The sequence below is a fragment of the Panthera pardus genome, unplaced genomic scaffold (genome assembly GCF_024362965.1).
Source record: "Panthera pardus isolate Hobbes unplaced genomic scaffold, ASM2436296v1 HiC_scaffold_6, whole genome shotgun sequence".
Taxonomy (NCBI): domain Eukaryota; kingdom Metazoa; phylum Chordata; class Mammalia; order Carnivora; family Felidae; genus Panthera; species Panthera pardus.
In genome coordinates this window covers 27551369-27577609 of record NW_026526991.1, presented here as the reverse complement: position 1 = coordinate 27577609, position 26241 = coordinate 27551369, and the positions used below count along the sequence as shown (strand labels likewise).

At 36.0% G+C, this 26241-nt stretch overlaps 2 protein-coding genes across 6 annotated transcripts in view; one reads left to right on the top strand and one right to left on the bottom strand.

The window, feature by feature from the left end:
• PLEKHG7 (pleckstrin homology and RhoGEF domain containing G7) overlaps window positions 1–1871 on the top strand; it is a 67549-nt gene extending 65678 nt beyond the window's left edge. Inside the window, 3 exon segments of the mRNA XM_053895319.1 lie at window positions 678–736; window positions 739–777; window positions 1764–1871. Coding sequence (XP_053751294.1) covers window positions 678–736; window positions 739–777; window positions 1764–1871 — 206 coding nt within the window.
• Window positions 1872–5472: 3601 nt separating this feature from the next.
• EEA1 (early endosome antigen 1) overlaps window positions 5473–26241 on the bottom strand; it is a 114443-nt gene continuing 93674 nt past the window's right edge. For all 5 annotated transcript variants that reach the window (XM_019446419.2, XM_019446420.2, XM_019446421.2 and 2 more), the window contains 8 exons: window positions 20491–20673; window positions 15464–15649; window positions 13676–13807; window positions 12320–12505; window positions 11131–11369; window positions 10737–10857; window positions 9806–9904; window positions 5473–9098 (listed from right to left, as the gene is read on the bottom strand). In XM_019446419.2, the coding sequence (XP_019301964.1) occupies window positions 8976–9098; window positions 9806–9904; window positions 10737–10857; window positions 11131–11369; window positions 12320–12505; window positions 13676–13807; window positions 15464–15649; window positions 20491–20673 (1269 nt within the window). In that variant the 3' untranslated portion in view covers window positions 5473–8975. The remainder of the gene's footprint in view (window positions 9099–9805; window positions 9905–10736; window positions 10858–11130; window positions 11370–12319; window positions 12506–13675; window positions 13808–15463; window positions 15650–20490; window positions 20674–26241) is intronic.

Here is a 26241-nt window from a genome sequence, read left to right as displayed (position 1 = left end):
AAAAAAACACAATAAAACAAAATAAAAACATGAGAATTACTCTCTCAGTATCTCCTGTCATTTCTCTAAGAGACCAGCTAGGTAATGACAGAACAGACTTTCTTTTACAAGCACAGAAACCACACCAACACTTATTTTTGTTTGTTTCACATTTCACATAATTTGTAGATGCTGAATTTTGAGTCAATTTTTTGGCCTGTTAATGAAGCACTCAGGAGACTTGGTATTTTTGGTACATCTTACTTTGTCTATAACCCTTGCTTCCATGTGATTTCACTTTAAATACAACAGTAACATTTTAAACAGGAGTGGTGGATGAAAGAGACAACAGTTACCTTGTTTTCCATCTTTTTATTATCTGTATTTTACATACACACTATCCACCTAGCATGCTAAATTTCTTCTAGAAGGTGCCCATTTTCCATCACATAAGCCATAATTGCATTTCATCAAGCTGCAGAAGTTGTTAGCTAAGGAAGAAAGGGTTCTCATGTTTAAGTGGGCTCTCTTTGGGCATGGTAGTGAAGTCTTGCTCTCGGAATCAATTCCCTTTTTTTGTTTGTTATCTACATAAACTTTCCATATTCATTGAGAATATTCAAAAACTCTAGGTTCTTGTCCTGAGAAACTGGATTTAATATTAAACGATTTCTTTTGCCTGTGTAACCTTTTTCTAGCGTTTGGGCTGAGAAATGCTTTCCTTGTACAACATGAAAACAGATTTCGACGGTGTGTACAGCAATGTTCTTATTCCAAACCCAAAGGGAAAATATCAAAGTATGTATCTCAGTTGTGCAGGTTTTGATTCTTCAGACCTGACATAAGGAAGAATCTCCCCCCAAGCCTCTTAAGTAATGGGAAGTGGGAAAGTTTGTGTATTTCCTTCGCCGGCTTTGGGAAGGGCAGAGGTTAAGAGGGGGAAGGATGTGGACATCTAGTCCCTATCATGCTCAGAAATCTCAAGAACTGACCACCTCTTCACACTCACAGAGCCAACACAGCTCCTTCATTTTCGCCTGGAGCAGAACCTCAAGCAGCCTTGGAGTTGCACAGCTTACGTGAAACAACGGGAAAGAACTGCTTTGGATTGCATGATTGACTCTTAAGGTGTTCCGACTGTGAACGTCCTGGTATGCAAATTATGTGACGTCAGCTCAAATGAGGGGCCACCGCAATAACGAACCGCCTTTGAAGATACGCCAGTGTTCAGAAAAGAGGCCAGTGTTGACTCAGCTATGGCACTGAGAAGCAGCCGCCTGACTGGTTTCTCCATCTTAGAAGTTTTCTTTCCCCAGGAAGGTTTTCATCACGGCAACAACGTAGCCAGACAATTAACGCAGTGTTGCTTTAGCCCTAATAACTCAATTTCCAGGGTCACCTCCCTCAGTCTGCTTTGCAAATTATGCCACTTGTTAAGAACCATTTCCATACAAAATGGAAATTCAAGGAATTCAATTTTCAAACTGTTTATATTCTCAGTGCTCGTTTTTCTAGTCATCACGGACTATTATGATTCCTCGGTTATTCGTAACTCTTTTCCCAACTTCCATACCATACTCATTTAATCCACTTCCATTTTCATAGATGATTAGAGGTATTTGTGACATATTAAAGAAAACGGGAAACATGCAAGTGTTTCATTACTCTTAAAGAGCAAGTCAATAAATACAAAGGAAAATATTAGTCCAAATATGGGAATAATTGTCAACATTCTCTATATATTATATATATAGTATATATGTATTATATATTATTTTTAACAGAAAACATGGATGACACCAATAACAGCAGCAATATCTTGCTTCACCAAGAACCAGGAAACCAAGAAGATAACTTTATGTCCGTCGCCTGCAGAATCCTTTGAAATGTAGGAACCTAAAACAAGTGGTGCATTTTTTAGACATTAGGATTAAGGTATTCTTTCATTCAAACTTTCTGACACTTATTTAGTGATGAGCTAGAAAGAAATGTGCATTTTAAAGGAGTTCCAGAATTTGAGAATTTGAGCTAGGAAAATCCTCATTATAGAGGAATAATGACCGCAACAAATTTGAACTCTGAGGAATTTTTTGGCGGGTATATACTGATACCTTATCATGTTTCAGCAGGGCTCGCAAGAGGTTGGAGTGAAGTATGGTGCTATTAGAATTTGTAAAGGGTGAAAGATCAGATGAGTGGAGGGTCAAAAGGAAAGCAATGTCCACTGCTTGTGCTCAGTATGAATTCTAGCATCTCACTTTGTGTATGTCAATAATGAAACCATATTTCCTACATGGCTCATAAACCAGTCTTAACTGCTTTACAGCCCTACCTCACATGCAGTGATAATTCTTTTTTTTAACTTTTTAAAATGTTTATTTTTGAGACACACAGAGAGAGAGAAATGAGCAGGGGAGGGGCAGAGAGGGAGACACAGAATCTGAAGCAGGCTCCAGGCTCCGAGCTGTCAGCACACAGCCCAACGCAGGGCTTGAACTTCCGAACCGTGAGATCATGACCCGAGCTAAAGTTGGATGCTCAACCCACTGAGACATCCAGGCACCCCTAAAGCGCATTGATAATTCTGATACAACTTTGGTTGCTTTTTTAACAGATTAAGCAATCAATAAGGTCTATATTTAACAGTTTTTAAATTCCTATTTGCCAACAGTTTACTTACCTCAGGTATACTTGGTAATACCCTAAACTGAAAGTAGAAAATCCCAGAGATTAAATGCCCTTATTTTAAGGGGAAAAAAAGCAAGTGTCTGTTCCAGTTTCGCCAGTTAACACTTTTATGTGAGAGATTTTCATAGAAATAGTTAAGATAGCTTTCTCTGAACCTCATTTTTTGAGGAACGAACAATGAAGTTTGTCATAAAACCACTTTCTGGTTTGAGTGGTGTGTGTGCTGGCATAGAACAGCCAAGTTTATTTGGCAGAAAGCACTTGAAATGTCATTAGAATCTTTATCAAGTAAAAGTAGCTTGAATTATTATATTGTCATGGTGGAATACACTATTAACTTCATTTAAAAAAACGGGTTCTTATAGTCAGATCATATCAAGAGGAAATCCACAAATTTCAATATCAGGAATGGTAACTTCCGCAATTTCCAAAACGGACGTATTGCACTTTTCAATTTGGGCTGGAAGATAAGTGATATGTTAACTGATCTCCTTAAGTTGGAGGATGAGACAGAGAGGATGGGCTTGAGGAAGTCATGACGTGCAGTTAATTCTTTGAGGAAAACAGATTTCGCCACACTGCAGCATAAAGGCTCTTGTCCAAGGGCCAAGCACTATTAGAAGGGAGCGGCAGTATCTATATAATCACTTCAGATACTTATTAAGAATAAGTTGAATTAAAAGGAGAATCTCGAAAGCAATTAACCACTGTTAATGTCTAAGAATAAATGAGAAAAAAAAAACGGGAGGGCCAAGAATGGGGACTAGACTGCAGGTGAGTTCCTAGAGAGGGGACCTGGATGGGATTGAAAGCAATTACATCCAGAAGATAATACAGATTTGTGCAAGAGAAGATTTAGGAAGAAATATCTGACCAAAAAATAATATATATTTTTTAGAAAAAAAAAATCAACAATCATCTTGTAGAAACTTTTAAATATTTAAAACCAACCTAAGAGGAAGGACACAGACCGGGACTAAGTGATCTCTCAAGATTCCTTTTAAAATCCTCTAAGTCCAGGGGCACCTGAGGGGCTCAGTCTGTTAAGTGTCTAACTTCAGCTCAGGTCATGATCTCACAGCTTATGAGTTCGAGCCCCGAGCTGGGCTCTGTGCTGACAGCTCAAAGCCTGCAGCCTGCTTCAGATTGTATGTCTCCCAATCTCTCTGCCCCACCCCTGCTCACACTGTCTCTCCTTCAAAAATAAATAAACATTAAAATTTTTTTTTAAAAAATCCTGTGAGTCCAATAAATAATTATATGTATAAAGAACTTGTGGGGTGCCTGGGTGGCTCAGTCGGCTAAGCGTCCGACTTTGGCCCAGGTCATGATCTCCCAGTTCGTGAGTTCGAGCCCCGCGTCAGGCTCTGGGCTGACAGCTCGGAGCCTGGAGCCTGCTTCAAATTCTGTGTCTCCCTCTCTCTCTGCTCCTTCCCTGCTCATGCTCGGTCTCTCTATCCTTCAAAAATAAATTAAAACATTAAAAAAATTAAAAAAAAAAAAAGAACTCGTTTACCCTTAAATCTCATTAAAGGGAAAGACTGAGTAAATTAACATCAAGATGGAAAACAGCTGAAGAAGAATACGCTAGATGCAAAGGACTATTAGTATTCCCATGTTCATCACAGCACTATTCACAATAGCCAAGAAGTGGAAAAACCCTTAATGTCCACCAACAGATGAACAGGTAAAGAAAATACGGCATATACATACAATGGAATACTATTCAGCCTTTGAAAAGAAGGAAATTCTGCAATTTGCAACAACAGAGATGAACCTCGGACATCACGCTAAAAGAAGTCAGTCAGTCAGTCACAGAGAGACAAATACTGTAGGACTCCACTGACGTGAGGTATCGAAAGTAGTCAGACGCATAGAATCAGAGTAGAATAGAGGTTGCCAAGGGAGGGAGAAATGGGAAGTTACCAGTCAACGGCATAAAGTTTCAGTGAAGTGAGATGAGGAAGCTCTACAGGTCTACTCTACTAGAATTTAAAAGCCGTCAAAGGGGGTAGATCTGTTAAATGTGATCACAATAAAATAAAATTTAAAAAAGAATATGCTACATATTTAAACTGAAATTCTATAGTGCTCACAAAAAAACATGTCTAATATATAAGCTAGGAAGTTCTTGAGGATATACACATTGAACTCTTCAGAGGGAAGCACATTAGAGTCAAATAAAAAAAAAAAAAAACACTTCTGGAATTTTGGTTCCCAGGAAAAACACGGTAATAAGCGACTGGTATAGTGAGCCCTCAGAAAAGTGTCTTTAAATGGTCACCTGGGTACTAAACTTAGATGAACAATGAAAGAAGGAATGACTTTAATATTGTTTAGTATTTTTTTGTAGTTTTGTTAATTCTTCACAATAATGAATGGAATGAGAAGGGAATGTCTTAAGCAAAATGGCTTTAGTGATTTCTCTTGCAATTATGAACTTCATTCCTAATTCTAAATTGAACATCAAAGCATACCCACGGTCTACATCCATGTGGAAAGTTCTAACAATCTGTAAATAAGTACAAAATGGTTAATATTTTCTATTCTTTTTTATTTATTTTTATTTGAGAGAGAGAGAGAGGGCGTGCATGAGCCAGAGAGAGGGGTGGGGGAAGAGAGAGAATCCCAAGCAGGCTTCACACTTGGTGAGGAGTCCGGTGCAGGGCTTGATCCCATGACCCTGGGATCATGACCTGAGCCAAAATCAAGAGTCAGACGCTCAACCAACTGAGCCACCCAGGCGCCCCATGTACTCTCTTTTTTTTTTTAATAGAAAAAAATAATTTACAGTCACAGAATACATCTACTAGAAAGAAATGTTTTTTAATATCATCTTTAACAAATTAAAAAAACAAAATCAACAATTCAATAAGGATCCTTCCATTCTTCTTTATACAGATTTAAATGCTGTTGTGTAATTTATCAGTTACATTTATAATCAATAACCTTCCACTCACTGAGTTTAGAAATTACAGTATTTACTGAGCTAAACTCTCTCACAAAATAAGGCACAACTACATGATCACAAGTAGTAAACACAATACAAACAATGAATCCAAAACCTAAATGAGAAAATATTCATGCAAAAGTTTCTATAGAAACTATGAATATATGATCCAGTTCAAGGAAGTACAGAATGTCATATACATAACTGCATCATGTTACAATAAATTCATTACTTCTACACAGAAAGAACTTAGCTATTTCCAATTCTATTTTATACAATTTTACATAAATTTAGTAAGTTTATGCACAATATTCACATCTGCAACAATAACAAATTGATCATTAAAATTCAGGCAAAGGGCAATTAAGACACGATAATGTGTGGCACATTATAATTACAGAATGCCATTCATCAAGCTCATGTCTAGGAATACTAAATTGATGGCACATTTAACTCTTATGGATCAAATCATCCATGGTTTTATAGCCAAAGTGCATTAAAAAAAATTGCTATAGTCAAATAGGTCATGAATATCAAAATATATGATCATAATTTGCTCTCCACTTAGAAGCTAAACATTTTTATGCAAATGCAAAGTTAAAAAAAAGTGGCTTCAAAGTTCTCAAAACTATAAAATAATCCAAAGCCTTTCTAAGAGAGATGGGAAACTAACAAATTTGGCAGTTACTATTTAACATTACTGTGAGGAAACTATCAAACTAGCTAATTCCACATTAAGAGGTAGTTGAACAAAATGTTATTTGTACACTGCATTGAGGTCTTTGTGTTTCCCTCTTTTTTCTTCAAAATGAACTAATCCTATACCAGCAGCTTTGTCTTCTTCCTATGAAAAAAAAAATCTGTAGGTATACTCTATTGTACTCTAACCCAGCAAAACTTGATTTTAATTCACATTTCTATGCTGGGGTTTGGAATTTACTAACATGTGATGCCAACAGGCTTCGCATTAGAGCCAAGAGCTGGGACGTGCCAGCCCTAACTCACTGACAAATAGTACCAGCAAACATCTAAAACGTAGAGCCAATAAGAACTCAGAAGATGACTTTTTAGTTAAAAGAAAAAGAAAACCCTTTTTGTTTCCAAAACACGTTAAATTAGTGAGAGTTAATAAGCACACACACACAAAAGGTTCATTTCTGATAGCATTAGTGTAGTAGCCTATGGTAAATTATTCAGGACCTATAAAATGAGATTTAGCTAGATGAAAACTAGTGATTACTCAAACACATACAATTTTGTTTGTTGCCCTCCCGACATTTTTTTTGTGAATATGTGGGTGAGTGGATAAGACGGGAAAAGGCCTTCAGCGCACCCAGTTAGGAGATGAAGTGAACAAATATTCTAACCTAGAATCCTCATGAAGTTTTACTATCTTCAAAAAAAAAAAAAAAAAGGTACTGTGAATATCTATTTTTCCAACATAGAAAATTTCTAAGTTTCATATTAACTTCCTTATATTTAAAGTGTAGAATTAAGACTCTTTGAAAGGATTTATAAGCATATGAAAATGCACAAATAATTTTAGCTCAATTTATATCATCCAGCTGTTGTTTTTAATAAAGAGTCATTGTATTTCTTCTTTATGTATGCTCAAGGATGTATGTCTATCCTAGTCTAGGGACACCATCAGGGTCCTTAATAGCTACTGACAGCAGGATTTACTTAACTGAGTTTTATAAAATAATTAAATGAATATGACAATCTCTTCATTTATCGATGTTACAGGTAAAGCATAAACCCGATAACTTTATTTCGGCATGATATTTGAAAGCAAGTGCATATTATAGACTATTGCAAACGAAATATTAACTCCCATTCTTCCTTATTATTACCAGATGATTACACTGCACAAATATATAACTTTATATTTTTTCTCTAGAAAGAATAAACCAATATTAATGACCTCTCTACAGATGTTTCCCAAATTAAGAAGACTATGATAAATTAAAGTTCAATTCCATTGTTCAGCATACAAATAAGCTAACTTTTAATTACCCTTAATTAGCCATTCTGTTTCAGTTCTGATTATAACTTTGGGATTCCGAAATATATTTGTTTTTGGTGATATTCTATTCTCCAATTGTTACTTTAAAGCAATTTCATAGCAGTATTTTTGCAAAGTGAAAAGATTTACCAGTAAATATGGAACCCCAAATTCATAACCATTTTAAATTTAAGTCAACTTCACAACTTTCAAAAATGTTTCCCTGTTAGGTAAGAAGATGTAAAGTTGAATATTTAATGTCTCCTTCCCATGTGTATTTGTTTTCACAGATAAGACTAGAGCAATATCAGTTACTGGCTTTAAGATGCAAAATTATAAAACTATTACAGTGAAGCTGAGCTACGGTTCGAAAGGTTAAACCAAATAAAGGGAAAAATAGATCCATTAAAAAAGCAAACTCAGATTCCCAAAATGCTGGAGAGACAATCCGAGGGTATAACATAAAGGCTAATCTCCAAAACCTTCCTACTTACAAGAAACTGACAATAGAACCATTATACAATTTTTACGATTCATCCTCCAGCTGGGGGGTGAGGGTGGGTAGTTTTATAGAATTCTTAACAGTATGTGAGAGTTTAAACATGAGATAGAAAAAGACAAAGAAAAATTAACCCTAATCTTTAAAATACAACCCCAGGATAACCATAAAGTAAGCAAACTGATTTTACAGAGGTTTTCATAAAATCTACCCAAGAGAATTTAATCAATATTGTTAAAACAAAAACCATGTTCAAATTCATGGTTAGTACATATTTCAACATAAACTGTACTTAGAACACATGAGTAGTAAATTTATAACATAACAATGCAACTGAGCTATGGACCTATATATAAGAAAAAAAGAAAGTTTTATAGTTCTGTGCATGACTTCACCAAGAGAGTATCTAATGTAATAATAATATAATGTGCTATTGTGCAACATATATGATGTGATAACATCACCCATGTACATTTTTGTATACTAAATTTGGGAGAAAAAAGTAAGCTATGGAAGCGTATATTCATGTCATTTGTGAACAATGAAATTATATTTAAAAAAATACATTGCTATTTTCTGTCCAAAGTTTATTTACATTTCATTGGCTAATTCTAAACTTGGCATGAAAGCTGTTCCAGGGGTTAAATGGAAAAAAGTAATGAAAGATGAGCCCAAGTCTCACAAAAATAGAAGAGTTTTACTTGATATTGATAACATTCCAAAATATATGAATTCTAATTTGGTCTAATATTGCAACCACTGTCCAAATCAAATAGTAGTCCAAGACCTCTATTAAGTGCATTTATTAAAAATCTAATGTTAGTGTAATACTATTCTGAAGTTGTGATAACCCATTATCCTTGCAAGTCATTGAAACATGCATCACAGACACGAACAGGCTTCTTAGAAGATGGAGTTAAGGCATTTTTGGCCGAACACTCAGCACAGAAGATATTTCCACATTGTCTGCAGTGATGCTGTAAATGACAAAAATTAAACAATTTCAAGCATAAAAACTACACCAAAAGCATGATGAGATATAAGAATACTGCAAACTGCACTGTGAAGGTATATTAACTTTCAAGGGATTAGTGTATTATTTAAAAATATTTCAACATGTCAATTTAATCTCTTAATTTGAATGCTTTCTATTTCTCAGGTACTGTGCCAAACATCTGATATAAAATTCATCAAGAATTCTCAAAAGAACCTTCAGAGGCATTTAAAAAGTGATAATAAAGCACCTCGACCAGCTGAAAACCATTTCTATTTGCCAAGTGTTTCCGGCATAATTTCTTCAGTAGGAATATAAACTTCACATGGTATTATTCAGAATAAACATTTTTTTCATCTCTGCTTTTTCTTTAAAATAACCCAATGATGACTAAAACATATGAGTTAAACACATAATGACTAAACATATGGCCCAGTGGTTCAGAAAATGACTATTCCAGAGAGTAACTGAGTAGGAAGGCAAGGACTATACTTAAAACTAAAATTGAAATACATATGCTGACCAGAAACTAGACTGCATAAAATTTAATCATTCTATGTAGTTGTAAAGTTAACCAATAAATAGAAAAAATTTTTAAATCTGTCAAATACAAGATTTTGATGGTTAAAACATTAATTGATACTGAGAAATAAAATCCAGAACCACAGCAATATGAACAAAATCATTTACCCGTCTCACTGTTACTGAAAAGCCTTTCCCACAGGCCATGCAGTTTTGTACTTCATTGTCTTCCGCCCACTTCCTATTTAACGCTTGCGTGTGTTTGATCTATCAAAAAAAAAAAAAGGGGGGGGGGTGTGCATAGATTATAATACTCAACATTTTAAAGAATGATGGATAATTTCTTATTTGGTGCCCAAGTTTCTCAAAATTTAGACTTATAGGCACCATGGGATAAAATTTTAAAAATCAGAAATACTTTGGTTGGCTTCCATTGTCAAAAGCTGCTACACTCTTAAGTCTGAATGACAAATTAAGTCAAATTTTTACCGTCAAAGGCACCGGCAATTTCTAATCTTTGGTGATTTCCTAATCTTCTAACCCTAATGATCAATCCTTCCTAAGTACCCTGAGCACATGTTCAGATCACTTCTTTAACACATAGCAGCTCGTCTATTCCTTGATGTTTCTCAATTTTCCCAGAGCTGCCAATTTGTGAATGACAAGGCTTTCTAACTGATCCCTGGGATCTCTCAGATTAATTCTTTATCACTTTTATTCAACTATCCATAACACTTACAATATTGCTATACAGAGAGCAACCATTCAAAAGTTATTTATTAAATACAGGAGATTTTTTTTAAAGATTTAAAATACGCTGGGGTGCCTGGGTGGCTCAGGTGGTTAAACATCCGACACTTGGTTTTGGCTCAGGTCATGTTCTTGCCATCTGTGAGATCAACTCCATGTCGGGCTCTGCGCTGATGGTGTGGAGCCTGCTTGGGATCCTGTCTCTGCCCCCCCCCCCCCCGGCCCCTCCCTTACTCAGGTTCTCTCTCTCTCAAAACAAAAAACAAAAAACAAAAAAGATTGCAAATATGCTTTTCACTAAGAGTTAACTCTAGACTGAAAAACAGCCTCACATTACCAGATGACTTACTTGAAGGGATTGATTTTCTCTGCCCAGCTCCTGCACCGCTGCGGTCGTATTATCCAGCTTTCTTTGCAATTCTAGTACTTTGGTTTGAAGCTTTTCTATTTCACCTTCTCCTTTAAGACATCTAGAACAGATTGCAAAGCAATCATTAATTTTTTAAAAAAAATTATCAAAGATCCTTCTAGAACAGAGATAAGAAACTACTTCGTAACCTCAAATATAATACTTTAATTTCAACTATCTGATTGTTTTAAGAGTTAGTTTTTAAATGGCTGCATAAATACCTGCGGGACCAATGTACTCTTCTCAAGACTCTTCTATTTTAAAAAATGTGGAAAAAGACAATCTTCTTGTCACTTAGAATGGAAACACACTAATTTTACAAGACATCAATCACCTTTCTAGTAGTGCTCTCCTTTCATCCTGATTATTCTGAACTGTGGCTTCTAATACTGCAATTTCACCCCGTAAGTCATCCGTCTGTTTCTCGAGCTCGCTGACTCTACGTTGACTAGACTGCCACTCCTTCTTTACGGTGCCCAAGTTTTCATTTAATGCTGTAATCTGCATGGTAAGTTTAGCTTCATTTTCTTCATGCTTCTTCATTCCTATTTCTTTTTCTTTTATTTCGGAATGCTGAGAAAAGGAAGAACAGTGAGGAAAAAACCTATTCCTAAAGTAATGCAAAATAAATTTCAGTTAGCTATTGAACTTAAAATACTGGCAACATAAGTAATACTACTTCTTCAGGAAAGAAGGCAGGAGAATGTATTCATGTCATACTAATAAAATTGATTCCACAAACATCTGTGTAATCTGAACTGGCTCAAAGGCCATAATGCTGAAATGAGAGTCAGCAAGCCTCTAAGAAGAACCACTAACATACAGCAATTTGAGGTTTTCGTTTTCCTCACTAGAACAGGGGAAGAACACATAGTTAGGGATAGCAAGGTGCCCTGGACACAAAGCTGGCATTTTCAGTCTCAAAATCCACATGTACCTTTTCTTCTATCAACCTGCCAAAAAACCAATTCCAAGCCATTCAACTCACTGTGTGAACTTGAAATCACAAATCTTCAACTAAAACATTCAGCCCTCAAGTTATGTGGGGATATTTGGACTTAATTCAACAGAGGAAAGCCAGATGCTTCCCATTTTGGCATGCACAATTTAGGGAAGGAAAAGTAGACTTTGGTCATCAAAATTCCACACTGAAGTTTCCGTTCTCCCTTATCAACACTCACTTGACCAAACAAATGAGTTTAACATCATCCGCATTCACGCCATTTACCTCAATCTACATAGCTGTGGATTTGTTTGTTTTCCTGGCACTAAAAGTGTGTTTATTTTTTATGAATTATGTTTCATTGAATTTTCACTTCTCTAAACCAAAATATAATTACAGACTAAAACATTTCCAATCACATATCAGCTATTTAAACAAATCAGATCTCCTTTCTCAATCAAAAAGTAAAATGCTAGGTAAGAGCACTTAAATCCTAACTTCCAAGTAGAAAAATCCTCTCTTACTGGATTGACTTACAAAATCAGTTACAAAACACACTCCCCACCATTAACTTACTGACCAGTTTAGCCTCCTTCTCAGTAAACTCTTTCTTTAGTTCATCTTCTTCCTTTTTCACCTGCTCTTTTAGCATTTGCTGGTTTCTCTTCTCCTGGTCAAGGGTTGCCTTCAGGGAATCTACTTTCCCTTGAAGCTCGAGTTTCTGCTGAATCAAAAGCTGTTTGGCATCCTTGAGATTTGTTACCTCCTATTGAAAAAGGCCGGAACTAAATCATCCTTTACAGTGACTATTTCAAAATGTAGCTGAAATTTATACAACTTATCCTAACAATATAAAAGAGTTTTAGCCTCTTCTCTTATGAGATTCCTAAAGTTCAGTATTTCAAACAACTGGTTAAAAAGACGCAAGATTATTTACTTCCTGCTCAACAATCATTTAAACTCAAGTGACACTGTACATGCATGTTTTGATGAAATTATGTGAAGAACCTCTATCCCTTATTTTCCCTTTTCTCACTTAGCAAGCATTTATTGGTCACCACTGAGGCATCACACACTGTGTTAGGTTTTAAGGATGCAGATAAAGGTTATATACATTACCTGCTTTAAGGAAGTCACAGTGTGTAAGAATATAATAACATAAAGAGGTAATAAGTTATAAAGCAAAATGGGAAGTATACTGATAGACATAAAAGGTGTTATTGAGAGCATTCAAGAGAGAATCTAACCTTTGAGAAAATGAATAACATTTTTACAAAGCAAATGATAGACAATTAGTTTCTTCAGCTGGCACCCTAGGTACACTTATGACAGGAAAAATGTTCCGAACAGAGTATTAAAAGATTTTAGGAAGAAAAACAACTGAAACAACAGAATCCCCTGAAAATCTTAATTCTAAACATAGGCATAATTTTCTTTAATTTTTTTTAACATTTATTTTTGGAGAGACAGAGAGAGACAGAGCACGAGTGGGGGAGGGGCAGAGAGAGGCAGGGACACAGAATCCAAAGTAGCTCCAGGCTCTGAGCTGTCAGCACAGAGCCCGAGGCGGGGCTCAAACCCATGAACCCTGAGATCAAGACCTGAGCCGAAGTCGGACACTTAACCGACTGAGCCACCCAGGCGCCCCAACATAGGCACAATTTTCTAAATCAACAGCTCTGTTGATTATCATCTCAACAAATCTAAACTTTTAGACCTACTTTGCTTTATTCACTAATCTGCAAACAAAAGGAACATAGTTTCAACACATGTATATGGATAACACACAACACAGGGATGAGAGCAAGAGTATTTGTCAAAACAACAAAACTGCGTCTAGCACATAGTAGATTCTCAGTAAGATATATACACATATTTTTTATTTAAATGACAATAATACAGGATAGAAGGAGGGACAATGATTATCTTCACATACCTTTATGCTTTCTTGCTTGTGGGACTTGAGTTCTTCACTCAATTTAGCAATTTCTTTTTCCTGTCTACACTTAATTTCCTCTATCTCTGCCAATTTAGACTTTTCATTTACTAGTTCTTTTTCTTTCAGTGACTGTAGAAAAATAATTTAAAAATAATTTTAAGTAAATACTTAGCTTAAAACTAATGTCATGAGAATAACTGCTACTAGGCATGACATGGTCTCTGCCCCTTTCTACCTAAGTTAACGTGAGCAAACTACTTACCTTCACTTGCCTCTGTGTCCTTATTTACACAATGTGAACAACTAATAAGATCTTCATAAGCATTAGTTACTGTTAATACTGTGAAATAAGTAGTGTCTAAGCAAGGAAAGAACACTATAAAATTTAGCCTATCATTCTTATTCTTAACGCTATTATCCTTATTACTATTATTACTATCAATGCCTTTATTTAAGGTGCCTAGCTAGTAGTGTGACATATTACCTAATTTAATATCAATACTAAATATAAATAGCTCTTTTTAATCCTCATGTGATAAGCAACAAAGGTTTAGAGAATAAAGGTTTGGAGAAGTGAAATAATCTATTAGAGATATAGTCAAAATTACAACCGTTCTGACTGAGCTAAAGCCCTTGCAACAAAGGCCTATGAAACTCTCAGAATTTTCTAAACCCAAGACACAAATCATGAATATCATACCAGCTTCAATACCTCTACCTCCCCACAAAAACATCCCTTAATTTTTTTAACTAAAGAGACTTTCAGGAATTGCACAATTAAGATACACCACAAACTTCTGGAATTGTATACTTCAGAATAATATCTTATCAGCTAATGGAAATATATTTCAACCATGAAACCAAAAATAAAGTGCTTCCTAGAATCTGAATTTCTCTTTCATATAGCATCTTAACTTTTAAACATAGTGGTCTTATAATACAAGGCTTTAACTTTATTTTTTTTAAGTTTACTTTTATTTATTTTGAGAGAGAAAGAGAGAGAGAGAGAGAGAGAGAGAGAGAGAACGAGAATGGGGAAAGGGCAGAGAGAGAGGGAGAGAGAGAATCCCAAGCAGGCTCTGCACTGTTAGCATCACGGGGCTCAAGCTCACAAACAGGGAAATCATGCCCTGAGCCAAAATCAAGAGTCAGACGCTTAACCAACTGAGTGACCCAGGTCCCAAGGCTTTCAACCGTATAACTCAGCATAATTTATGTAAAATACACTCCCATTTCCCTAAGAAAAAGCTGGCTCTAAATTTTAAGAACTATAAGAATAAGAGGAGCCTGGCTGGCTCAGTTGGAACAGCATGAGACTTTCGATCTGGGGGTTGTGAGTTTAAGCCCCATGTTGGGTGTAGAAATTGCTAAAAAAAAAAAAAAAAAAAGAAAAGTAATAATAATAATTAAAAAAAAAGAATTATAAGCATAAGAAGTATTTCTAGATCTTTTAATCTCATTCACACATCTAAAGAATGTTATATAATAGTGGTGGAGCTACGATACCTGTTTCTAAATAACCAGGGGTCTACAATGTGAAAAAGAGTTGTTTATAAAACTAAAAAGAGCAGTAAGAAAAATGAGTAGAAATGACAAGGGGGCTGTTAAGAAGTACTTCCCGGCATTAACATTCCAATTACCACGGTGTTGTATCAGAAACTAGAAGTCCATCTAAGGAGAGCTATTGAAGTAAAGTGATGCCCATATCGGAGAAGAGGTTTGACTAGATGATTTCTAAAGATACCGCAACTCTCAGATTCTAGATTCAGTCAGAAAATGAAATACCTTTTCTTTTTTAATATCTTGAAGCGTTTTACACTGCTCCTTCAACTGTTGCTCTTTCTTTGCTAAATCCTGCTCCAACGTAGCCGTGGAACTCTTCAGTTCTTGAATTAATTTATTTTGGTTTCCAATTTGATTTCTGTTTGAAATCAAGTCCTCCTGTGCTAGAGAAAGCTTCTCTTCTACAGACTTACAAAAAACAAACAAACAAACAAAAAACCAATTTCCCCAAATTATTGTATGTCTTTTTTTGTTGTTTTTAGCAAATGTCAACAGAAACATAACAGTGTAAGTATAGTAGAAAGCAATATACTATAAAAGGATAGCTTGTTATGCCCTTTAGTAAGATCATGTAAAAGAGAAAGGACACTAGACCATTAACTCTCTTGCCTACGAAAAACATTTTAGTGTAAAATATTTAATAAAACTGAAGCAATTCCAAAACCTCTAGAAATAGTAAGTACTACTAGCTAAGTGATATTAAGGACTATCAAATAAAAAGGGATCATATCGAACACACTTGCAATATGCGAAAATATATACATATATGTCCCTTGACATGCTGAAATCCTCAATAAATAGTCTTTGTCTTGGGAAAAAAACAAAAAACAAAAACCAACAACTGTATTTCACATCTGCAAACCTGATCAAGTGAACCAAAAGAAGAAAGTCCACCAGATACATGGGGTTCTGTTTCTGAGAAGGCCTTCACCCCATCCTCTTCACTTCCCATCGATGTGGCAGAAACAGTGTCGTCAGTTAACAGTTACTGACTGTTCTAAAGCCCAGATATTTTGAGAAGCCAAAGCTTATGAAAAGGGCAAGCTTTTAGGCCCCTTAGATTTCAGACTGGGGTAGATATGGTAACAGGTGAGTAGTGGAAACTGGCAGGGACCTTGCCACTCTCAGTTGCAACTGCAAAGAATCAGAAGGGAAGGAAATGAACTCCATGATACTCTTCCACCATTTGGAAGACGTTCTCTTTCTTATTCTGGAGATACAGTTCCTTTGAAAAGGAGGGAGAAGATCTAATTTGGGAAGGATCCCTGCTGGCTAGGCTTGACTATAGTAAGCAACCATTGGAAAAGAAATAAATGAATACTTTTTAAATGAAGACTGTATTTAAAGGGTTTCTCAAGGTTCCCTAAAGAGACAGTGTATTCCTTACAAATAAACCCAGTTCTGAAGTCTTTCTGATATCAATGAAGTTTGATTTCCAGTGGCTTCTAGAGAACACTAAAAATCCCAAGGCTTCTTTTTAAAGAATCCTAAAGTCATCTAGTCCTTTACTAACCAAGCTGTTAGCCATTAACTGAGTATACTAGTAAGGTAAAAGACAGTCCTTAACTTAAAGAAGCTGGCTATGTAGCCCGAAAAACAGAACCACCACATAAAATGGAAGCTGTACGTAGCAGAAGAGCACTTGCTATAATGCCAAACGCACAGAAAAACAGTGAGTGCGAGAACTTTCCCTGAAATGTGTTTATGTAAGGCTCCATGGTACATGTGGGAACTGACATAAGCATCACAAAGGGTGAGAGTGATTTCAAATAAAGATAATAAAATTTGACAAAACCTAGCCCATATGGTCTATAGCAATTATTATTAGGTAACAGAGGTCCTGATCTAATACTAAAGAACACCAAGGCTTGCTAGAGCCTGAAATTAACAGCTCCCCCAATCTCTGACCACAAGAATTCCAAACTGCCCATGGTTTAAATAATACTCAATAAAATTTTAACTCCCAAGACCCAATGACTAAATCTTTAAAGTCAAGCTCAAAATCTGGGCTATGCTGACATACTGCTCTACCTTGTCTCTGAATATTTGTCAATGCCATTCAGTGATACACTGCCATGTATTTTAAATATTCCTTTTATCTTTCTTGTTATAGGCCATTTTATTTTCACCTACTCAGCATATCTTCCTTTGGGGAACTCCCGTCTCCCATTCAACAGGTTTGTGGGCCTATCTTTAACCCATTGACTCCCACTGGAACAAGCGAATCCCTGAGTAGATCAACTACCAATCTTGACCCTGAATACCACAATCGAATTACAGCAGTGTAGCTAAAAAAGAAATTTCTGCAGTGTTTTCTGGTAGCTATTGTTTTTTGTCTGCTCCACAATTTTACTCTTCTTTCAAAATAAACTTTTTAAATGTTTATTATTTTCTTGATGTCTGATTAAGTGATATAAGGAATAGTATAAAGATTTATATTTAATTCTAAACTTATTATCCTAGAATTTTCACTTTACTCAGGGTGCAAAATGTACAGTTACATTCCACTTCTACCTTTCTTCGACAGCAAAGAATAGCACACAGCACAGCCATTTTGCAATATACAGTCAACAAACGTAAGTATTTCATAAATAATCCAGCAGATGGGGCTAAAAGCATGGATCAGACCAGCCTGTTTTCCATTCTACTGGTATCTAGATGTACAATGTCAGCCCACAGATGGCAGCCTTGACTTAGGTAGGTGTCATGCTACAAAGTTCTCAACCTCTCCCCTTCTCTCTCACATGCAACAAGATCATTCATCACTGAAGCAAAAGAAAAATAATGGCTGATAACCATCTCTTATTCTGGTCCATAAATATCATTTCAAGTTCTCGAGGAATTTACTTCTTCATCTTTTTTTTTTTTTTTAGCTTCCTAAGTAGTTCAGATACTTCTCATTTTGGAAACATTAATAATAGAATTTAGCAATATTCTATTTCATATTTAAAAATCCTAGTGATGATAAAAGAGTAAAGGGCTGTGAATCACAAGAACTGAGGTCTAATCATGGTTCTGTTATTGTGCAATTCTGGGTCTGTCACAAACCACGCCAGGCCTCACTCAGTCTTGTCTGCAAAAGGAGGCTTTGGAATAGAGGACCTAGCCATGCCTCTTAACAATTGGAAAACTCCTCAGCAGGCTTGACTCTCTGCCCTTCTCTTTTTCCTCCATGCCTTTGATTTGTTTTCATGTATAAAATTATTAGTATACAACATAGCTTTCGAGCATAATAAAAACCATTGTTGGCTTAATGAAAGAATATTGATCAAAGATCTAAGTCCTGTCACCATGTAATGCTCTTGGGTAAATAATACATCTGTATGAAAAAAAAGTGTGATTTCTATAGGACTTGTACAATCAATCATTAAGTTTCATCTCCTTGATCAGCTAAACACCCTTCTAATCCATCCATATTCCCCATCCTTACTGTTACTGCCCACACCGCCGTCGTGTGCACCTGGACCAAGTGCCGTCTCCTCTCTGGTCTCTACACTCAGCCCTGTTGCTCCAAGATCCACTCCTTACTCTCAGCCAGTCACTGGCCCAACCTACAGATCTGAGCAAATCTTTTCTGTGGTTCCCTACTGCTTTTACAATAAAGCCCAAACTCTTCCACAGACCTTCCCTGACTTTTAATAGTGTTCTAAAGGAAAAAAAAAAAAAAGAAAGAAAAAAAGAAAAAGAATTTAAAGCTACTAAGGGAGCATAGCAAATAAGACATTTTCTAAATGTCAGGTGGTATTTTTTTTCTTATAACAACTGGGCACCATGAAAATTTTTTGACCCAAGTTTCCTATTTCTTTGTCAAATCATTAGTGACCCTTAGTCCCCTCAGTGCCCTTGCAGCCTGTCTGCATCCAGCCCTCCTGTTTCATCCTGTCTCTCTCATTAATCTCTTCTGCTCCATCCTCCTGAACTTTAAGCCCAGTTCTAGTCAATTCACACCTTGATTAATGGAATTTGTGGAGGAAGGGAGACAGCCTCTTCACTAATCTTCCTACGTCTTGTTTCCCCGGGTCCAATCCAAGCTATCTATAAACCTCTTCCTGGTTAAGTTGTCCAAAGTACTGTCTTCTTCATTTTATTCCTTCTTCATTTTATTCCAATCATCTTTGCTCCGCATCTAAGAAACCTCACAATTTGATCCCAACCTTTCCAAATTTATCCTCCAAACACAAACCAGCATGCTAGCAACTGGTAACTGTCTCCTGCCTTTGTTCGTTCCCTGCAGTACCTTTTCTCAAATGTGCCCCTGAGTGAAATGACCTTCCTCAGAACTCTCTATATATTCAAATTCTGTATATCCTTGAGCACCTGTTCAAGTCCCACCTCCTTCAGAAAGCCTTCCTTATAACAGCCTATGATAAAATATAGACACAGTATATTTATGTTGTCTAAAAATATCCTGTGATTTTCAACAAAATTCTTCAATAATGTACTTTAAATTAACAAATTAAAAGAAACCAGAAAGGAAAGGAACAAAAAGCATAACATTTCATGATGACAAAAAAAAAAAAAAGAAAGAAAGAAAGAAAGAAAGAAAGAAAGAAAGAAAGAAAGAAAAGAAAAAAAAAAAGAACTAGCTGAATCTTGTGGGAAAGAACACAAACGTTCCATTTATCTTAGGGAACTCATATTTTAATAACACTGCATAAAATTTATCTTTTTTCCATATTCTTCATTTTAATAAACATGATACATTAATCAAATAGATTTGTCAAGAACAAACAATATATGTTTAGATAATTATTATTTTTTTTAATATATGAAATTTATTGTCAAATTGGTTTCCATACAACACCCAGTGCTCATCCCAAAAGTGTTTAGATAATTAGATTAAGGTTAAGTTTACTTTGAGCTATAATCTCCTAATTTTAATCATTAAACATTCTGGTAGTCTTGGGAAGCTGACCAACATAAAAACTAAAGTCAAAGTTATCTTTTTACATTTATAAGAAGACAGCTTTAGATAAGCTAATAATGTAGCAATTAGTATATTTCCAAATAATTTTACTGTTATGGTTGTTATTTTTAAATGCCCATATTTAACATATATCATATTTTGTTATAATATAAAACAATTTCATTATTAAAAAGCATATTACTCCAAAAATAATAATTTAATAGAAAACAAGCATGATATTCCACAAATACTAACATTACCTTGTCTATCTGGTCTCAAATCAACCATTTAATGAATGCCTATAAACAACTTCCTAATATTTTTATGATATATTTTACTATACCTTAAGATCTTGCCTTGTGGCAAGAAGTTCAGATTCCTTCCCATAGAAATCAGATTGAAGCTGTTTTAGATTTTCCTGACTTTTTTCATAGGTATTTTGTAACACTGACATTTTCTCTTTCTCTGCTGCAAGTTCCTGGGCTGCTTGTATTGACTGCTGCTGTAATTTATTCTCAAGCTCTGTCTGGAACACACAATAGTTATTTAGAACAGTATGCATATCACAAACCAGTTACAAATACAAAATGAAATCCACACAAGAAGATCCCTGAGAACAAATTAAACTGTATTTATGCCCTAAAAAACTTAAGAGATTTACAAAATACAAAATCCAACAAGTCCCAATTTAAAAACCAAAAAATGAAAAAGCATTACATACAGAAAAAAGCATTTCACTGGATAGTCCCAAGTATCAATGTCTCAGGAGACTGAGAGTAATAACCACATTCTGAAGGAAGATACAGTGCTAGATGCTTTAGAAGATGATATAATTTAAGGTTGAACTAAGGGAAATTTCTATAGGAAAGAAATAAAAAAGTCATTACTGCATTCATCATTTCTACTCCCTGAAATTCTAGAATAACTTAGGACATTTCTACAAGATCGTGTTTATTAACAACAAGGCAGAAAAAGAAATCTTGCAAAGATCTGACTCCTCTAAACGCTAAACTTGTCTTTAGTCTTTACGAAGACTCAGAAGATACACACAAATTATGACATAATTAAAATATATGTGTGCAGAGTATGAAAATAAGCACTGGCTTTTAAAATAAATACACTACCTCAATGCAACTTCTTTTTAAATGACCAGTGACCCCCTTGTTCCAAAACCCACTATTCATGTCCTTGTCCACAGCTGACTTCACCTCCCAGCAGTACTTGAAACAGTTGATGATGTTCCCTCCTAGAAACATTCTTCAACCTGGTTTCCAGGGCACCTATCTCATTGGTGATTCCTTCTTAAATTTTTTTACAACCTCCTCTTCTTCTGTTTAACCTCTCAATATTGTAGGATGCCAGGGTTCTGACCTTCTTTTATTCCATATACAGTCTCTCTCTTTCTCTAGAAGATCTCAACTATACTCAACTATGGCTTTAAATATCATTTATTGACAACTGACTCCAGAATTTGTGTCTCTAGCCCCGATCTCTCTGCCTGAACTCTGGGCTCATTATAACTGAGTACTTCCCTGACCTCTCCACCTCAGTGACTGACAGAGATCTATCTCAAGCAGAACTCTTGATTCCTGACAGCAAGGCTGCTCATCAAAAAGCTTCTTTCCTCCAATAAATATGGTCATCTATCCACTTGCACAAGCCACAAATGTAGAGTTCTTTTTTTTTTAAGGTTGATTTATTTTTGAGAGAGAGAAAAAGAGAGACAGAGTGTGAGTGGGGGAGGGGCAGAGAGCGAGGGAAACACAGAATCCGAAGCAGCCTCCAGGCTCTGAGCTGTCAGCACAGAGCCCGATGCGGGCTCGAACCTACAGGCCACGAGATCATGACCTGGGCCAAAGTTGGCCGCCCAACCAACTGAGCCACCCACATGCCCCTGTAGAGTTATTCTTGATTCCTCTTTCCATCACCTCTCATCATCTAATCTATCAGCAAGTCCTGATGACCCAAACTTCCAAAATAGATTTTCAAATCATCCACTTCTAACACTTTAATTCATTCTATCATCATGTACTGTCTGGACTATTGCAACCATTTTTCAATGTCTTCTCTGCTTGCTCCTTTATCTCTCTGTAGTTAGACTGCACCATTTTCGCTCAAAATTCTCCAATCGATTCTAATTATCCTTAGAACAAAGTATATTATTCTCTGTTACCTTCTAATCTATAAATCTTCATGCATATGCTTTGGCCCTTATTTACTTCTCTGAGTTCATTTCATATTACTCTTCCTCTTTCCCACCACACTTAACCTACATTGGTCTTCTGTTTTTAGAAAATACCAAGTTTGTCATAGCTTAAGGTCTTTGCACTAGTTGTCCCCTTGGACCTTTGTATGGACAGCTCTTGTCTTTTAAGCTCAAATCTCTTCAGGGAAGCTTCTTTGGTCACCCAACACTTAGCAGGACTCAGTCCCATCACTGTCTTTCCCATCACCCTGTTTAGTTTCTTTCCCAGGAAAGTGTAAGTTCCACAAGAACAGGTTCCTTATCTGTTCATGACTATATCTCCAGAACCCGAAACTGTGCCATGGCATAATATAGGTGCCTAGTAATATTTCTTAAGGGAATGAATGGCAAATAGATTGGAGGTGGAAAAGCCTGGAATGACTCTTAAGAAGCTCTTATAATAGCCTGGTTAAGAGAACAAAATGACTTGGGGCGCCTGGGTGGCTCAGTCGGTTGAGCATCCGACTTCAGCTCAGGTCACGATCTCACGGTCCGTGAGTTCGAGCCCCGCGTCGGGCTCTGGGCTGATGGCTCGGAGCCTGGAGCCTGCTTCCGATTCTGTGTCTCCCTCTCTCTCTGCCCCTCCCCCGTTCATGCTCTGTCTCAAAAATAAATAAATGTTAAAAAAAAAAAAAAGAGAACAAAATGGCCTGGACTAAGACTGTGACAGTGGGAAATGAGAAAAGGGAATGGATTCAAGAGAGTTAGGAGGTAGGTTGACAGGAGGTGTGCTAACTGCCAATGGAGGAAAGGGGGTTTGATCTCCCTGTATGTTATCTCAGAACACCCCATGTCACCTCCTTTTCATTCCCTCCAATTTAGATTCTTCATGATGAAGAATTCCTGTACGTCTTTCTTCATCTTGAAGACTATACTGCACTTATATATTTTCTTTTATAGAATACTATTTTTTTCTTTTTTTTTTCCTCCCCACAAATCTAGTTTTCTTTCCCTTTCATCACCTTCATGGCTCTCAACTAAGCCCTCTGCAAAGTCTCAGTAATGACCATAAAAGCCCTTTGGGTTCATACTTGGGCTTTCATTATCTTTACTCTGACAGGCTGATTCATTCATTTAAAAAAATTATCAATGGCTTATTTGTCAAAACACACAGTTCTCTGACTTTGAGAAACTCAAATCTATTAGTGGAGAAGTCAATTTAAAACAAAAACAAAACCAGACCAATGCAGCAGTTTGATAATTGCTTTAACAGACATACACCCAAACTTCCAAAGAAGGATACAGGAGGGTCAGTCATTTACAATTCATCCTTCACAAACCGACCAGTTTTTGCTCTAAAACAGGTCTGATCACACTCCTCCCTTCTTAAAAGTCTTTAATATTCCAATATTAAAATTGTAAAATGGAAACAACTATACAACATCTACTGTGATCTGACTTCACCTGATTCTTATTCTCCCTTATTCACCTTATTCTCCCCTCACTTCTTCATTTATCATGTACTCCAACAGCTAACCTTCTATAACAACATTTTCTAAGTCTTGCAAACTTTGCTAATATTGTTTTATCTCCTTTAAATATCTAAATTCCTCTTGTTTAAGCTTTCACAATTATAATCATCTTCAAAGGCCCAGTGCAAATGCTAGTTCCTTAGAAAGCCAGTCAAAATTTCCATTAAGTTCTAATTTTTCTATTTCTGTTTAAGTTCTGGTTTCATTCTCCTTTATACATTAGGGTTTTTTTTTTTTTCTCTTTACATATCTACTTCCTCATTAAATTACAAACTGATTGAGAGTTGGGGGCTATATCTTATTCATTCTGAATTCCCATAACAGATTCCAAATAAAGTTGGTGCAGGGGCCAATGACTTATAACCTACTTGCAGAATTCTTGATCTTTGGCTCTCAAACAATCATTTCCAAAGTGTGTGTGTGTGTGTAGCCACGTATTATGTAACACACTTAGATCATAGTTTGCTATATTTCCACTTAATAGCCAAGAACCACTTTGCTTCCGTACTGCACTGGGCACAGTAGTAGGCATTTTAAATACATTTTCTCAATCTTTATAAGAACTCTATGATTCTATTTCATTTATCTCGGAAAGATAACCACTTCCCTGTGGCCATAACCCTAAGGTGTGTCACATGAAACTTAAACTCAGATCTGACTAGCTACAACATATGTCCTTTCCATGCTACACTGCTTCTCAATAAAACCAAACCATACTTGCCTTTCAGTGATTCTCCAGTTACTCTAAATTTATTTGTTTAAGTTTTATTTATTTTGAGAGAGAAAAAGAACAAGCAGTGGAGGGGTAGAGAGAAAGGAAAGAGAATCCCAAGCACTGCACTGGAAGTGCAGAGCCCAACATGGGGCTCGATCTCATGAATCGTGAGATCATGACCTGAGCTGAAATCAAGAGTCAGATGTTCAACTGACTAAGCCACCCAGGGGCACCTAGTTACTCTAAATTTAAAGTCTAATTTATAGCGACTGGCTATCCATTCAAAATTCCCCCCAATTTAAAAAGTGTGCTCCTTATTTTAGCATCCATACACTAACATAAATTAACTATATCCATGGCTGAATGCTTGTGTCTCCCCAAAAGTTCATGTTGAAGCCTAGATCCACAATGTGATGATAATATTTGGAAATAGGACTTTTTTTAAAAAAATATTTTAAAGTTTATTTATTTATTTTGAGAGACAGAGAGAGAGCGTGCGCATGCGAGTGCACACACATGCAGATGGGGGAGGGACAGACAAAGGGAGAGAGAATCCCAAGCAAGCTCCACACCGTCAGTGCAGAGCCAGAAGTGGTGCTCAGACTTATGAACCATGAGATCATGGTTTCCTGAGCTGAAATCAAGAGGCGGATGCTTAAGTGACTGAGCCCCCAGGTGCTCCTGGAGGTAGGACCTTTAGGTCATTAGCCCTCATACATGGGATTAGTACCCTTACAAGAAGAAACACAAGAGAGATAATCTCTCTTTCAGCCTTATGAGGCTACAGCAAAAAGCATCTACCTACAAGCCAGGAAATGGGTCTTCATATCACTGGATACGCCAGTGTCTTTATATTGGACTGCCCAGCCTACAGAACTGTGAGAAATAAACATTTACTGTTTAAGCCACCTAGTCTATGGTATTTTTGTTATAGCAACCCAAACTAAGACAACTATCAATAAAAACATTTCCTTTAAATCTCATAATTCTTATGGTGTCAACTAGTAAAGTCATACAAAGTATGGGCACATACATTAATCATAAATCTAAAAGAAATCATATTGTAATGAATAATTCAAGAGAAATTGTGTTAAAAATAGTTGGGCTTTTTTTTTTTTTAATTCATGAAGTTATGATGCTATAAAAATGAAGATGTGGGGAATACCTGAATATGAGGCTAATAGATTTGGGAGAAAAGAATGACCTCAAGACATCAAATCGTACAACAAAATATGTACTGTGATAATTACATCCTGACTTAGGATTATATGTAACACCAAAAATGCACAGGCAAATTTGTCTACTCTTGTTTATTAGAAAATTACTCTTTTGTAAAGTGGCATTATTAATGGTTATAAAAACAGTGGTCAACATAAATTACCTATTTGCAAGGTTAATTTTATTTTCTCTAGTAATATGATAGCCAACTCTTAATGATATGACATACTTTGTTCTACATAATAGAGATTTCACTTTTCTCTTTTCCATGGACCAACTGATATGCACATACCAACAGCAGGGAAAAGCTTTTTGTTCAAATATTAAGTATAATACAACTTTGTCAACTCTTGGTGTGGACAAGTATTAAAACATACTTAAGAATAAAAAAATAGATACTTAATAAAAAATTAGAATAGTTTAGAAATGGAAACCATTAAAGAT